The sequence below is a fragment of the Puntigrus tetrazona genome, chromosome 19 (assembly GCF_018831695.1).
Source record: "Puntigrus tetrazona isolate hp1 chromosome 19, ASM1883169v1, whole genome shotgun sequence".
Classification (NCBI taxonomy): Eukaryota; Metazoa; Chordata; class Actinopteri; order Cypriniformes; family Cyprinidae; genus Puntigrus; species Puntigrus tetrazona.
This window is the reverse complement of record NC_056717.1, coordinates 12,230,375-12,244,828: the sequence shown is the minus strand read 5'-3', so window position 1 is coordinate 12,244,828 and position 14,454 is coordinate 12,230,375. Positions and strand designations below refer to the sequence as shown.

Sequence of the window (14,454 nt, the reverse complement as noted above, 5' to 3'; positions counted from 1 at the left end):
TTAGTTTAAGCTAACACAATGCAATTTATTTAGCCTAAAACGTTACCTGTGCGTATTGGTTTATTAGAATGACATTCTACAGGTAGTGTCAAAATGTAAAATATCCTCAGTGTTGATATCTGCTACTTACAAGTAAAAGAGATTTGCCCATCTCATCCATGTCAGGCACCAGGTCCTCTATGGGCTGGGGAGGGCGAGGGGAAAAGGCACTCTGTGGCAAGCCCACCTCCTGTGGCCAGTCCTCTGGAGAAGGGACCCCCACCACACTGGAATACCATAACCAAAACAAACAGTTATCGCAATATTAATTATGTCTAAATACAGTCTTATTACACATAATTCTAACAACGTATTGTTGGAATTACTAGACATTATAGTACTTACTCAAAAATCTTGCCTAACTGGTCAATATCAGAGTTCCCACGGAAAAGAGGGCTGAAGAAAAAGAAATGTGAGAGATTGCAGTTAATTGCGTAATTCATTTTACAGCAGTAATTAGACTTTAAAGGAAGTTCTGCATCCATAAAAAGAAACTATAAACAAAAATTAATTAATTAAAAAACTTCCTAAACTTAAATAAGAAATAAATATCATATGCAAGACTGCAGGGACGGTCACAAAACAACGGTTATGTGTGTAGATACACGCTCTTAATTCATGAACAGTCTCTATCTGTCTTCCAGAAGCGAAGGGAGCAAAGAGAAAGAAAATCTTTATAGGTTTCACTGTACAAATAAGGCCCTAAAGCCACATAACAGACATTGGTCCACTGTATGCGTGTTGTTTTCTGGCCAGCCTGAGGCTGAGAAGATCTGAGGGCTTTTTCAGCACATGCTAGAGTCCACCAGGCTGGACCGCTGCTGGTGCCTGTGGCTTCAGTCCAGTCAGGACACCCGTGGGCGGGCATGCTTCCCTTGGCATGCACACAAATTCCAGGAGCCACAAGCACAGGCCTCAGTCTCCAAAACACACCACACGGAGTAAAAGAGAGCGAAGAAAGCTATTTATCCCTGCCGCCTGCTTTCGCTTTCCACATACCCCTATGCGAGAGAGCAAAAAATGACAGAACAGAAGCACGGAAATAAAGATACATGTGATTTATGAGCTAAAATAAACCCACTATCAAAGCGTTAGGTCTTTGACCAAGCTGGGAAAACCGCACTTGCAATTCTCCCCCGCCGCCACCAGATGTTGCCCAACAGCAAGACAAAGCTCAACCACTCTTTATTCACAACCACATGGAGCGTCAACTTGATCTGTAATCAGACAAAGAGCCAGAACCAGAAGTGAGCACGCGCATGTTCACTTACGCCTCCGTGATGTTCAAACGCCCTCGAGACTAATTTAAAGATTAGTGAGAAACAGACAGACAAACGTCTGCATATTTTTCAGAAAGAAGAATGTGACTGACTTGCACTATTCAACTTACAGCTACGATACAGAGGCGTCTTTGTGCGGCTAAGATGCTGAACATTCTTTACAGGTGAGATGGACGCCTCGGACGCTCCCGATCCCTTTCACTTTGAGCCGGCTTGTTAAAAAGTAAATTGCCATTATCATGCCTTTCACATGCCGCATCAACTGCTGAAGCCCTCAAAGGCAAAGTCAGTCCCGAGCAGTTAAATCAGACAAAAGCCGTTCTATTTTCTAACAGCGAGCGGGGGGGGAAGATCTCACCTAAAGCGGTGTCATGCCAAAACAAGTATGGCTGAAAATCTCTAAAGCACATTCTGCCTTCCCTTGGGCTACTTGTTAGTCTGAATGAATTAGTGGCTTTTTGCACAAGGCAGACATTATGCCGGGGCAGAGGCTTCCTGAGTGAGTGGGCACAGGCAGGCACACACCAGGCCAGTACACGCAGTTGAGTCACGCTCCAAGTGCCAGTGTCTCTATCCACATTCCACCCGCTCGACCTCTGGAATGCATCGGCGTTTTTGATTCGGTGAACGCTGGCTCGCCGGAAAAGGTGTGAGTCAATGACGAATAACAGTGTACATGATAAGTAGAAGGAAAAACTTTAGTTTAAAACACGCGTGCAAGACTCGTGGAAAAGCTGGTTTCATGTGGTTCAGGAAAAAGCAATTAAATGTAAGCAACAGTTCATAAATATTAAGCATTAACGGTTATGGGATATACTCAACCTGATCTAATAAGAGTTCAAATGCAAAAGCCTCGAAAAGCCATCTTGGTCAAAAATGAGATATTGATACTGAGCGAATGTTTTCCACACGTTGTATATGTTTATCAAGTACTTTCACTTCAAATGTGAAAAATCCCAGCCTCAACCTATTCGGAAATACCAGTATGTACATAGAAACATATATACAGTAGCCAGAAAGAAATGTCAAGACGTGCATAGAGGCTTCCACATGTGAACTCTTCTTTTATAAATAATAATAATGGAAGTTTGTGTCAAATTCTATAATACAAGATATACAGTACTTGAAGAGATTAAGTTAAACGAATTTACTTGCATTACGCCTACGTCATCTGCTGCAACACCATTTTGTTGTGAACATGCGTAGGTCTGTAAGTTAGAGATTAAGCTTTCTAAAGTTTTAATATGGTTATTTTTCTTACACAAATGCATCACTTCAATTCAGAGGACATTTATTAATCCTCTGGGGCAGTGAGGAGCACTTTTTATGATGGGTGGATGCGTAATTAAACTGAAACAAAACTATTAAGAAATAAATGTTAAAAATAGATCATTGTTTGGTTGTTATTTATATATTATAAGCAGTACCGTTTTGTGAGTGCAGTTTTAGGTTGCCATGGAGCGCTGACTCTTCGCTCAACGCTTGTAAAAGCGGAATGTCAAAAGCACTTTATGTCATTCAGAAACACACTGACTGATCACTACATCCTCCAAGAGATACAGATACAGACTTGCATAAAGTATGCCTAAACTTTGTGCATTGTGAGCATCGGACAAGTAAAGATCTTTTATAAACCCTCAACAAAACAACCAAGGCAAAACGTGTCAAAAGGCCCACATTACACAATCTTCTCCAGGAAAATGCTGTCCCTTCAACAGTTAAACTTTCATCTTAAACAAAGCCATACAATATGTTGCTGGCTGAGGCGCTCTACATCTTTATAACTCTCAGGTGAATCAAAAACCTCCATTACTGGAGTTGGCACATTCAGCGCGGTGCACTTCTCAGACATCAGAGGAGAAACCTGGTCCCAGGTGCCCTTTAATCTGCAACAGGTGGCCTTTTAAAAAGCATTCTTAATCACCTGCAGGAGGAGAAAAGGTGTGCTAGTAGCAGCAATGAAAGCCCCCCTTACCCTTCCACCCTCAGGCACTCATGGATGCTCGCCAGAAGCCCAGCACAGTGGCGTTTTTATGGCACATGGCTTTAGAGAGTGGAAACCAAACACTTGAATGGATATAACTGCTGTTTTAGGGTTTCTATAGTAATTAACAAACGCAAAGCCGTTATTTAAACATGAAGTTATGTGCACACAACTAATCATAACGTTCCTGTCTGAAGGTTCCCTGTAAGATTATTGTATCAGGCACCGAGTCAGCTAATGTTTATCTACCGTTCCTATAAAGCAAACACCATCAATGGATGGCGGAAGGGGCGGACAGGTGGGCCCGTTAGAATGAGAAACACAGGATGTGTGTTAAAGTGTGTCCGTGCTCGTGTGTCTGCGCTTTCCATTACAAATCTCCCTCTTCATCCGATTATGCACTTGTTATGGCGCGTCAGGAGAGAAAAACATCGGCCCACGCAATCCCCCCCCCCAGCAACACGAGGAGGGGCGGTTAATTCAACATCATCGACAGGGAGGAATGGAATGCATCAACAATGAATATACACACATATGAGCTTTTTTATAACTCTTTTGAAACCAGTGTTTTGGCACTTAGGAAAGGTAACCAGTATAATATGAGAAGGGGCTTCCTGGGCATCATCTAGATATTAATATCTCAGTAAACTCACGGAAAATGAGAAATTAGTTCTTCGTAAAAATCTTGAGCGGAGCAAATGTAATGGATCTTAAAGAAGTAGTTCAAGCAGTAGTTACAAACCTGTATGAATTTCTTTGTTCTGACGAACACAAAGATATTTTGAAGAAAGTTTGTCACCAGACTGTTTTGGGTCACCAGACTTCCATAGCAGGAAAACAAAAATACTATGGAAGTCAATGGTGACCCAAAACAGCCTGGTAACAAACTTGCTTTGTGTTCGGCAGAACAAAGAAATTCATACAGGTTTGTTACTACTCGAGGGTGAGTAAATGACAGAATTTACATTTTTGGGTGAACTATTCCTTTACGTTTTCTCTTTTTAGAAACTTAGAATAATTTCAATGCACTTCTAAGTTGGTGAAGTAGAAGCCACAAAGAAAGAACTGCTGAACCGTTAAATCCTGCTGTCACTGGATTGAGCAGCTTTAATAAATGTGTCAGTGTTGAGTTAAGCAGTTGGAAAGATTCGTTAAACCACATGGATCAGGTCTGTAGTGCATGTCACAACCACAGTGACAGTTTTTTTTTTTTTTTTTTTTATGTCCGTTTTAAATAACCTCAGCCTCCTGCAAAAATGTGGTCAGATACAGTATAGCCCTAAATAATAAATTTCTTCCAAATTTCATTTTCTTTTTCTTTTTCTTTTTTCGTATTACACCAACACATAAAGCCATACAATATAAAAATATAGAAATCTAGTTTCTAATTTTATACCAATTATTATTTATAGACTCCGAACTCTTGCTGCTCCCTCAGTTAACTTTGCATCACTTATGAGAATCCTCCATTTTACTTTGATTTACAGTAAACGAGTTACATGAGGCTGTGCAAACATACCGCCGTCTGAACATCTCAGCGAAGATGCAGCCGACACTCCACAGATCCACAGGAGTAGCATAGCTAGACTGAAGCAGCACCTCAGGAGCACGATACCATAACGTCACCACCTGCAAACACACACACAAATAATTATTAGAAAAATTAGTGCACTAGATATCCTAAAATCACATACTAGTCAATACTGATGTAATCCGTTTTTAGACACTCATCTTTATATTCAAATGGCTATTTCTTTTAATTGAATTGCATAATTGATTGGAATCACACCAGAATGAAGCTGTCAATGTCCACGCATGTGCACTCATTTAGTCTATATATTCTATCTCTACTTCTAAACGGACCTCATTGCCCAATAAATACATTATACCGGCTGCAGGAGCCCAGGAAAACTCAGTATGCAGGATACTGCTGTTAACAGCTACAGTAGGGAGAGCCTCCAGACAAAACTCAGTGACCCTGCTCCAGGGTGGACGGCTTCCAGGTGCTTTCCCTCCTCAGCGCTCTCTCACTCTCCTCCCAGTAGGCTCTGGGCCCAGAAACCCCCAGGCTTATCAGCCAAATCAGTCAGGCTTGTGTTTGTAAGCAAAGCCTGGAGCATATATCAGTGACTCGTATCCTAAAACGTGCAATGCTCAAGGGTACGCCAGAGGAACGGAACGGAAAAAGGTCATCCTTATGGTGAAACACAATAAAACCTACGTGAACTCTGTTTATTTCTTAGGTTATACATATAAAAGACACATCAACAATTGGTTCAGTTCAATTTAGTTTGGATCATGTACATATCTTACCATATACAGTAAAAAACTGAAAACTGGACAAAATACACGACATAACACACAGGCAGCAACACGCCATCCTGTAGTTAAATAAAAATGTATATCTAATTCCGAATTAAAATAGTCTTTCAATATAACATCTTGGGGTCTTTAACCTACGGTCAAAATGCCCAACTACAGACCCAAAAGTGAATCAGTTCTAGAATATGATTACATTGTCAGCATGCAAATTATTCTAATTCAGTGTGTAAATCATTCTACTTTTAAAAGCCAATGACTCATTCATGTTACAATGGTTGTGGTGCGAAATATGTTCACGTTTTTCGCATGTATAACAGACTATATTTAGTAAGGGGGCCGTATGTGAAGTGTTGACGCATTTTCGTTTAAGTCTTCCTGGTTTAGTGGAAATGGGGAGGAAGTTGAAGGTGAAATAAAAGGATGAAGCATTTTGGCCTCTTTGTTGCCATGTGACCACAGCAAAAGTACACAGCATATTCTAAAATAGATTCTTCAGGGGAATTTCACTTCATTAAGAAAGTGGTTTTGTATTTGAAAGACTTTTAGAAGTCCTAGATCAGACACAGTGACTCAATCCAGTTGACTCAAATTTGTTTACTAGCATAAAAAAGCACCACTATGATAGGGACATTATAAAGTTTATATTGGCTCATCTAAATGCCTACAACAAAAACAGCATTAAACTGTAAAGACTTCTAAAAACCCATTTTGATTGAGTCAAACAAGAACAACCATTTCAGAAGACAAAGTCTGCAAGCCCAATACCTGACTTTATCATCTTCAATCCAAATATTCTGGCCCAGCTGAGCTTGTAACTGCAATGAGACAAACCCCAAGCTGCTGTCTTATCTAAATGTGCGCTACCAAAGTAGAAAAAAAGGGTATGCTGCTTGACTTCTAGGAAGAACCGCATACCGCCAACTAGCTGATGTTTGAGCTGAAGTATATCCGCTTGTATGAAAGTGTTAATAAAAGGCCACACCACAAGCATACAAATGCACTCGCTGAAGCACACAGCATCTCACTATAGCTAGCTGCATTTTAGCAAAGGTTAAGATACACTGCAGTGATTAAACACTGTAAACCCTCAAAAGTACAAGATGAACTGACTGATAGCACTTCAGAATTACTGTAGCAAAGGGCGCATGATAAAACACAATGCATTCTTTAAATGTCAGAATGCATGCAAGAGCCGTGGTTTTCTTCGATGTTTCTCTCGATGAGTGACACTCGAAGATGGCAACAGCCTGTGACATTTACCCACAGAGTTCCTCTGTCAATTTGCCACATTCCACAGTCTGCATCATGACACCAATAGTAGCGCACAAGACAGTGTAGTCACGTCACCCAAGCTCACGTCAAGCAAAGAACGCATGTCAGAGTGGCTGTATCCGATGCCTTCAAAGAACATGCATGTAGCTTCTGATGTAAATTGACATCAGCGAGGTTTGCAGAAAATTAACCGTTTATCATCATCATCAGCAGCAGCATCTTACCGTTATTTAACCAAAAGGAGAGAGAGAGATTACTATACATGTAAGATGTACTGTAGCAAGTTGAAAGCAAAGCAAGTTATGCAAGTTTAAAACGTAGATTAACTTGTTTCATCCTGCGTTTAACAGTTAAAACATTCTGCCAATATATTATCAGTATTTTTATCTGCCTGAAGAGTCTGCATACAATAGAAAAATAACTTTTGGAAGTTGCTCAGTGTGGTGCTGCTGAATTTAAGCTGCCATTTTCTGTTGTCACAGCATATTTAGTGACCACCAAGCAAAATGTCTCATCTTAATGTTTTCTGTAGGAAGTTTCCATATAGACTTTTGCTAAGTATATCATCTAAAAATTTTCAATTGTACAGTAATCTATGTTCATATGAAAGGCTGTGCAAATAATTCTAACAGACAGACATTACACATTCAGAAAGATTTAGCAGAATGCACTTTTGGCATCACCATTAAAACCTTTGGGTCAGTAAGATGTGTTATGAGTATGTTTTCAGCAGGGACACATTTTCTAGCAAGGAATCATGAAAGGAATGCTTCCATAAAAATAAGGCAGCATAACCGTTTTCAACATTGATAATAATAAGAAATGTTTCTTAAATACCAAATCTGAATGACTTCTGAATGACACTGGACACTGGAGTAATGGCTGCTGAAAAGTCAGCTTTGCTATAGCAAGAATCAGGCGTAATTTAAAATACATAAAAAAATTGCATACTGCAATAGTATTTACAATATTACTGTGTTTTAAACACATAAATGCATTGAGCAAAAGAGACTCATCAACTAATCTTACCAACCCCAAACTCCAAAGGCCTCATCCACAAAACCTGGTCATTAATGGGTTAACATTTCATCTTTGGATATGGTTTGCTTTGTATTTGATCACATATAATAGTTGCTTTGAAAAGAATGTCCTTTCAGTGAAAAAAATTCCAGTCTGTGTACTTTGGATTGAACATGAATACATACTAACATTTAAAGTTTCTCTCTCTCCTCCTCTCCAAGTTCCTGACCGTGCTAGCGGTTGTGCGACAGGGTAGCCTGCAGAGGTTTTTCTGAAACTGGCCGCTAATAAAAGGGTCAGATAAAGCAGCTCTGGCTGACTCCAGATTAAAAGAGAGCATTCTGTGCATTCCTATCTGGTGAGACAGTGTGGGCCCTCTCAGCACGAGGGAAACCAAGAAACTCTTCTCAGCTCCACTGACCAAGCATATCCACAACGGCCCAGCGGCTCAACTCTTGCACTGGGCCACCCTGCACTTCTCTGTACACCACTCCAGCTCATGCACTCTAGCCTCCATTACCCAAACCCCTCCTTTGATTTACCCCAACAGGTTTAAAACAATAGAGACACAATGCGATTCAGAATGAGCCTGGCTGATGGAGTTGGCTAGGAGCCTCTGTTTACATTGTCTCTCTCAAAGGAAGCGAAGGATGAAAGGCCCCTTCAACACAAGACGTTCATCCGCATTCTTTCAGGCCGCCCCTGGACACTTTTAAAGGGGCAAGTCCACCAACTTGGCACAGCACAATGCCGCTTGCCAAAAATGAGCCTCCATGATGACCCATTATTCAGCTGGTAATAGATCAGTGAGTGATATCATTAGCTAGCTCCTGAAAGCCCTCTGCACACTAACGATGTGTAAAACAAAGTATTTTTTTGAACCGACTAGTTAGTCGATTGCATAAGTTACTAGTCAACTAATTGGACTTGTATAATTGTGCATTTCTTAAGAGCACATTTACGCAAGATGGTTTTTTTTAAAAAAAAAAAAGCTAGGCCGAGCTCAGTGGAATGGTTAAAGTTAAATTAAGTTAAAATGTAATTAAAATCAACATACGTATTCCTTTTTTTGACGAGCTGTATGCTGCAGAAAGCTTTCCGTAATAAAGCATTTTAATTATACACCAAGAGTTAGACTGAATATACAGGCCATTTTTGTGTCTGCTGTGCTTGCACATCCTAGTCGTGCAGTCATACTGAACAGGCCTCCCTCCAACCATGTTTTGTCTTGGGACGAGTCATTCTTTGCCTCCCAGTCAAACAGGCTGTAAACACTATTATTGTGAAGCCTGAGGGTTTTCCCCTAAAAATCCGTTGCAAATGGCAACAATACTACCAGGTTTGGAGATTGGAGAAAGATATATGAAGGCCCAAGCAAGCAGCATGCATAAACTGTATACAGTAAAGAAAAAAAACCTCCACAACTGTTGCCAAAGTATGCAGAGCTTACAGGAATGCTGTATGGGGCCCTCTCTGAGCGAACAAAGAAAGCACAGTCAGACTCCTTTTCCCCAGTGCTACCACATCCGCACATCATTAGTTGGAAAATTCCTGATATATGCTGTAATTTTTTTTTTTTTTTTTTTTGCTCTGGTACAGGCAAGGCTTTAATATCCAGATGCCATTAGATCTTGCAATGTACCCCCAAATCAGTCCTCTTTTCTCGGTTGGCCTGCAGCCATTGGCCCGTCAACAAGTAGTACTGACAAGGTCCCGGAGCAAAGGTTCAGAGCTCTCTGTGGACTGCTAGCAAAAGAGGTCACACAGGAAATACCAAATAAGACGCTCCCTGTGCATTGTGTTGCACCACTCTTTGTGTGTCTGTTGGTGTTTGGAAGCCCCCTGCTTTTTCCGCTCTATTTTTTTTCCCTTCCTTTCTCCTTTTTGGAATACCGGGGGAGATATCTAAACATTCCCAGAGTGTGCCGCACGTGCTCTCCTGCGTGCCATGTTTTCCTTTTTCCAGACATGCCGCTGCCTCCGAGTCTGTCCAAAGCAGAAGCACATTGTCTGGCAACGAACAAGCTGCTGCGCTCAGCTCAAACCAAGACCAGTCTTAAAAAAAACTGTGCTTATTCATCTGAACCTAAACAATTTTTCATAATTAAGATTTATGTTTTGGACAGAATGTCCTGCTAAGAAACACAACTATTCGCAAAACTTAACGTACCAACCCCCCTGTGTTTTCAAAACTTGTTTCAACGGCAAACACCCGTAGCTTGTTTCAGCCTGGCTACATTTTTTGCTAAACCCAAGTGTCACGGTCACACGAAAGATTTTATATGAACCAAACTCAAGTGGAACCACTAAAGCGCATGTGTTCGTGTATCTCCTCGAAAGTGTGACCTCTTTTGAAGTGTAAGAGTGGGACGGGGGGTCCTGCCAAGCAATGATGAGAATGTGATCTTGTTACTTCTGCGGAACACAAAAGGCAATATTTCACTGAAAGGCAATTTAGTTCAATGTTATTTTCAACCCCATTGACTTTCATGGTATGGACAAAAACAGCACTCTTCATATCATCTTTTGTGTTCTGTAAAAAACATTGTACTTGTTTAGAGAAACAAGTAAATTATTTTTTTTATTTTTAGATTAATCAAATACTTCTTAGGGGATATTTAGAGTATGTCTAGCTTTATGTTGTCATGACATGCAACAAACATTCCAAACACAAAGCTAAAATAGAAAGTTCTCTGTTCAAACATGTTTAAACTATTAAGGTTCTGTCAGGCTTCCATAAGCAAGTTTAATCTCTGTATCATACCAAGTTTAAAGGGGATGATCTGATTGGATACTGTGCATTTGCACTGGACAGTTAAGCTGAGCTTAAAATGGAAATCCCATTAAGCATATTCATTTCATAAAAAGTGTTGCATAATTTCTACTTTCGAACAATGAGTCAGTTCCCCTGCCCACACGTGTACTGAAACAACTACAGCCTCATTTAGGAATGCCTAGCTTTACTTTCGATCAGAAGAAGGGACTTTTAAACAACAGGTTGTCTGTGAGTTTCTTCCTGTTCACATCACAACGATTATCTTTTGCAACAGCCTGCTACCAGGAGAGATTAGAAGAGACGTGAGTCTCCGACTGCAAATCTGACCAGACGTGCTTAATGAGGGGACAGATGGAGGGGACCGTTAATTGCATTATCAGTTTGTTGGACTGCAGCCCTACTTGTCAAGCTGTTTGGACAGCCAAAAAAGCCTTGCTCATCTTACTCATCTGCCAGAATAAGTAGCGACTATCCATGACTGTATTACCAGTTATGTATAAAAAAAAAAATAAAAGGTTGCAAATGTATATCTTTACACATGAACAAGCGATCAAAATCTGCTTGGGCAAACTGAATCGTTAGTGTGATTCAAACTTGTTCCTTGTGTCTTTTTGAGCAAGTTTTTCATGAATCAGACAGCATAGTTGGCACGAATTAATCAGCCAGAATGATTTGTAAGTGAAGTCATTTGTTTGTAAACAGAATCTGTTTCCATGATTCACAGACTGATTCAGGCTCCAAGTCAAAAAAAAAAAAAGAGTCCCAAACTGAATTTGTCTGAACCATGCAGACAGACTGAATTGATTCACAGACAGTTTTTCTGATTCAAACAGTTTACCCTAGAGTTTGAGTCTTTTTAAATGACTCTCAATTATTTGTGACTACAGTGGCTGCGCTACATATTTTTGAAACCCAGTTCACAAAAGTGTCCTTCTGTAAACTGAAGAACCAAACCGTTGGATGACAAATGACACGATCTGCTTCAGATTTGAATCTGCAGTTGTTCACTGAATCTCAATCGGCATTAAATTGTGGTATGGTTTGTGTTAGAGGACGAGAGTCCAGAAAGCTGTGGTCGCTAGGTGATACAAACATAAGGGATTGAGAAAGGAAGGAAGTGACAGGGCCCACAGGACTCCCACAGCACAGACTGTTATGAAGTTTGCGGTATGCAGAAAAACGGTTGCAGGAAAAGAGGGATTCTTTTTTATCTCAGCACAATTTGAGTCGCAACAGCCACTTGTACAGCAAATCTACACAAACCAACCAAAAGACTTGCAGGATTCTCGTGCACTTTTGGATCACATCTACAGATGGCATCTATTTCAGAAAAGCCTATAAATATATTTTATAAGATGATAATAGGACCAGAAAAACCCATTTGCTTTGTTCAGTGCAAAAATATTTGGAGGTCTTGCAGGAGGAGCATAGTAATAGATTAATGTATGCTTACTTAACACTTAAAAGATGTAAAAATTGTATAACAATCAGTCAGTTAAATGATTTGAGCCATTTGCCTGCTGTTCCCTAAATCCAATTTCATGAGCAATGCGGTGCACATGATGTTTGCTTGAGCAGGATCCTAATCGCTTTCATGGGACAATCCCAGCTGCCTTCATTTCTACAATAACTCCATTTGGTATAAAGGAAGAGGTTGCAATTGATTTCAACCACATGCAGTACGCTAGATTACAGTTTGCATGCATCGTAGTGTCAAGCACAGCTGAGATGCAAACAACTAGGGCTGTCAAAGTGGCTGAAAAACTAATGGAATTTTGGATTTAAATATCAGTAATCAAATTACATTCAAATTTAAAAGACAATTTTAATTATGGGGATTAAAGCTTTTAGCTTCTCTTTAAAATATTACTTAATTGCATAATGTTTATAAAACACAGTTTAACTTAATAGCTTAAACAATCAGAAACAAAATAACATCATGCATGTATAGTTTAATACAAAGGAATGAAAAATTAAATCACAAAGAGGACTTTTTTCTATTTAAGATATGAGATAAGATATGTTTTTTAATACCTACATTTTTACAAGACATGCTCAAACGTAAAATTTACTGCAGATTCCACCTACAACTTTTTCAATTATTCATTGCAATAATATTTATTCATTATGATTACAGGGCACATTATCGATTGAGAATGACTGATTTTTACATTGTTACACCTAAAAACACTTATATTAGTCCACAATTTGTCAGTTTAACTGCTTTGCATCGCACAGCCTGCTTTATATGCATGTTTTTTTCTGGCATAGTAAACTTTCTCAATAGCTCACTCGGTACAGGTGTTGTACCGAATCACAGAATGCATAAGAATCAACATTTTTCCATTGAACTTGGTGTGGGCATCTAATTCACCCAACAAGGCAAACAGGGAAAAAGAAAAGTTGATGTGTTTTGCATGCTTTAGGCTGTCAATCAGAAGTGGACAAAAGCCGCCAAGAGAACCAGAGTCATTCTAATGATCAACAATGCTATGGACCCATGAGATTTGTAAGGTCAGGCTAATCTCCACCTCTCTGTGCACCAGATGGGTGGTCCTTCTAGCCTTCGGTCGCTCGGTTTTTCTCATCTACAAGGCGGGAGCAGAGTGGGAAACCAGTAAAGCGGAGTTTTGTTGTCCCTATTAACATCTTTAACACCAATGATGAAAAGTATACTAGTACATATGCTAAAGCTTAATTACATGGTATGAAAAAATACAGATAACATTAGACGAGTATCACCAAATACAAGAAGAAAAACCCCAAAGGGGATATTTTTTTATTCTTTATGCAAAATAGGTACAGTTTACTTCATACTAACGGTCTGCTTCAACGGTAGTCTGTTTTGAATCATCTCGTTTCTGCAAGCGATCTGGTGGGCAGTTATGACTCAGCCAACCAGTCCATTCAACACTTCTCAAGTCTACGAATGTACAGTTTATGTCAGCATGGCAAACTAGTAGCTAACACTGAGTGTTGTCATAGAATGAGGAGCCAAAAGCCATAACAGCACGTCTGCTTTTGCATACACAATAACGACATTCCTGTAACTGCCAAGAGAGAGGAAATGGATTTTTTTTAGCTGCTTGAAGGGCGGGTGATGGGGGATTCCAGGCACGGGAACATTAATCAGGAGATCCAGAGAGTCCATGCACACTGTAAGCAACCCCCTGCCTTATCTATTGCCCGTTTTTTTCTCAGTTTGCATGGGGTGTGGTAAAACGAAGGGGATATTTTCTAATGGTGGATTCCCAGGTGAACTCGCAGAGACTTACCCGCCCAACGACTTAACAGTCAGGAAGCCCCTTATTAAAGAACTGAAACAACGTTTTTTGCACAGCAACCAAAACCACCGAAACCACACAACTGAAGGCACTAGCAGTCATTCAGAATCTATAAACTGAATGGGATGCGAAAAAGTATGTTAATGTAGCATGCTTTTGCACTCGCAGGCGCATGTGATATGGGCCTTGGTGACAACTATAATTAGATAGGTTCAATTTAATATTTGTATCAACGTCTTAACAACTAAAATTGAAAAAAAATGCAATGCCATGATAAAATGCATGCCAAAAAATAGCTGCTGACTTAACTTGCACTGGAAGAGGAAAGACACAATATGCTATCGTTTCACATCAGAGCCATTTTTTAAGAGAAAGTGACTTCACAAGGACGGCAGAAAAGTGTAATGGATGGGACTGGATTGCCCAGTCCATGTCATCTCAGTTTAGGCGAAAGACCTGGGACAGCCTCTGCAGGTT

At 40.0% G+C, this 14,454-nt stretch overlaps 1 protein-coding gene across 1 annotated transcript in view; it reads right to left on the bottom strand.

Annotated features, from left to right (window-relative positions):
- The window catches only part of cdk6 (cyclin-dependent kinase 6), a 28,781-nt gene that overhangs the window by 917 nt on the left and 13,410 nt on the right, over positions 1-14,454 (bottom strand). Inside the window, exons 5-7 of the mRNA XM_043217867.1 lie at positions 4,823-4,932; positions 385-435; positions 131-266 (exon numbers count right to left, since the gene is read on the bottom strand). Of these exons, the coding sequence (XP_043073802.1) occupies positions 131-266; positions 385-435; positions 4,823-4,932 (297 nt within the window). The remainder of the gene's footprint in view (positions 1-130; positions 267-384; positions 436-4,822; positions 4,933-14,454) is intronic.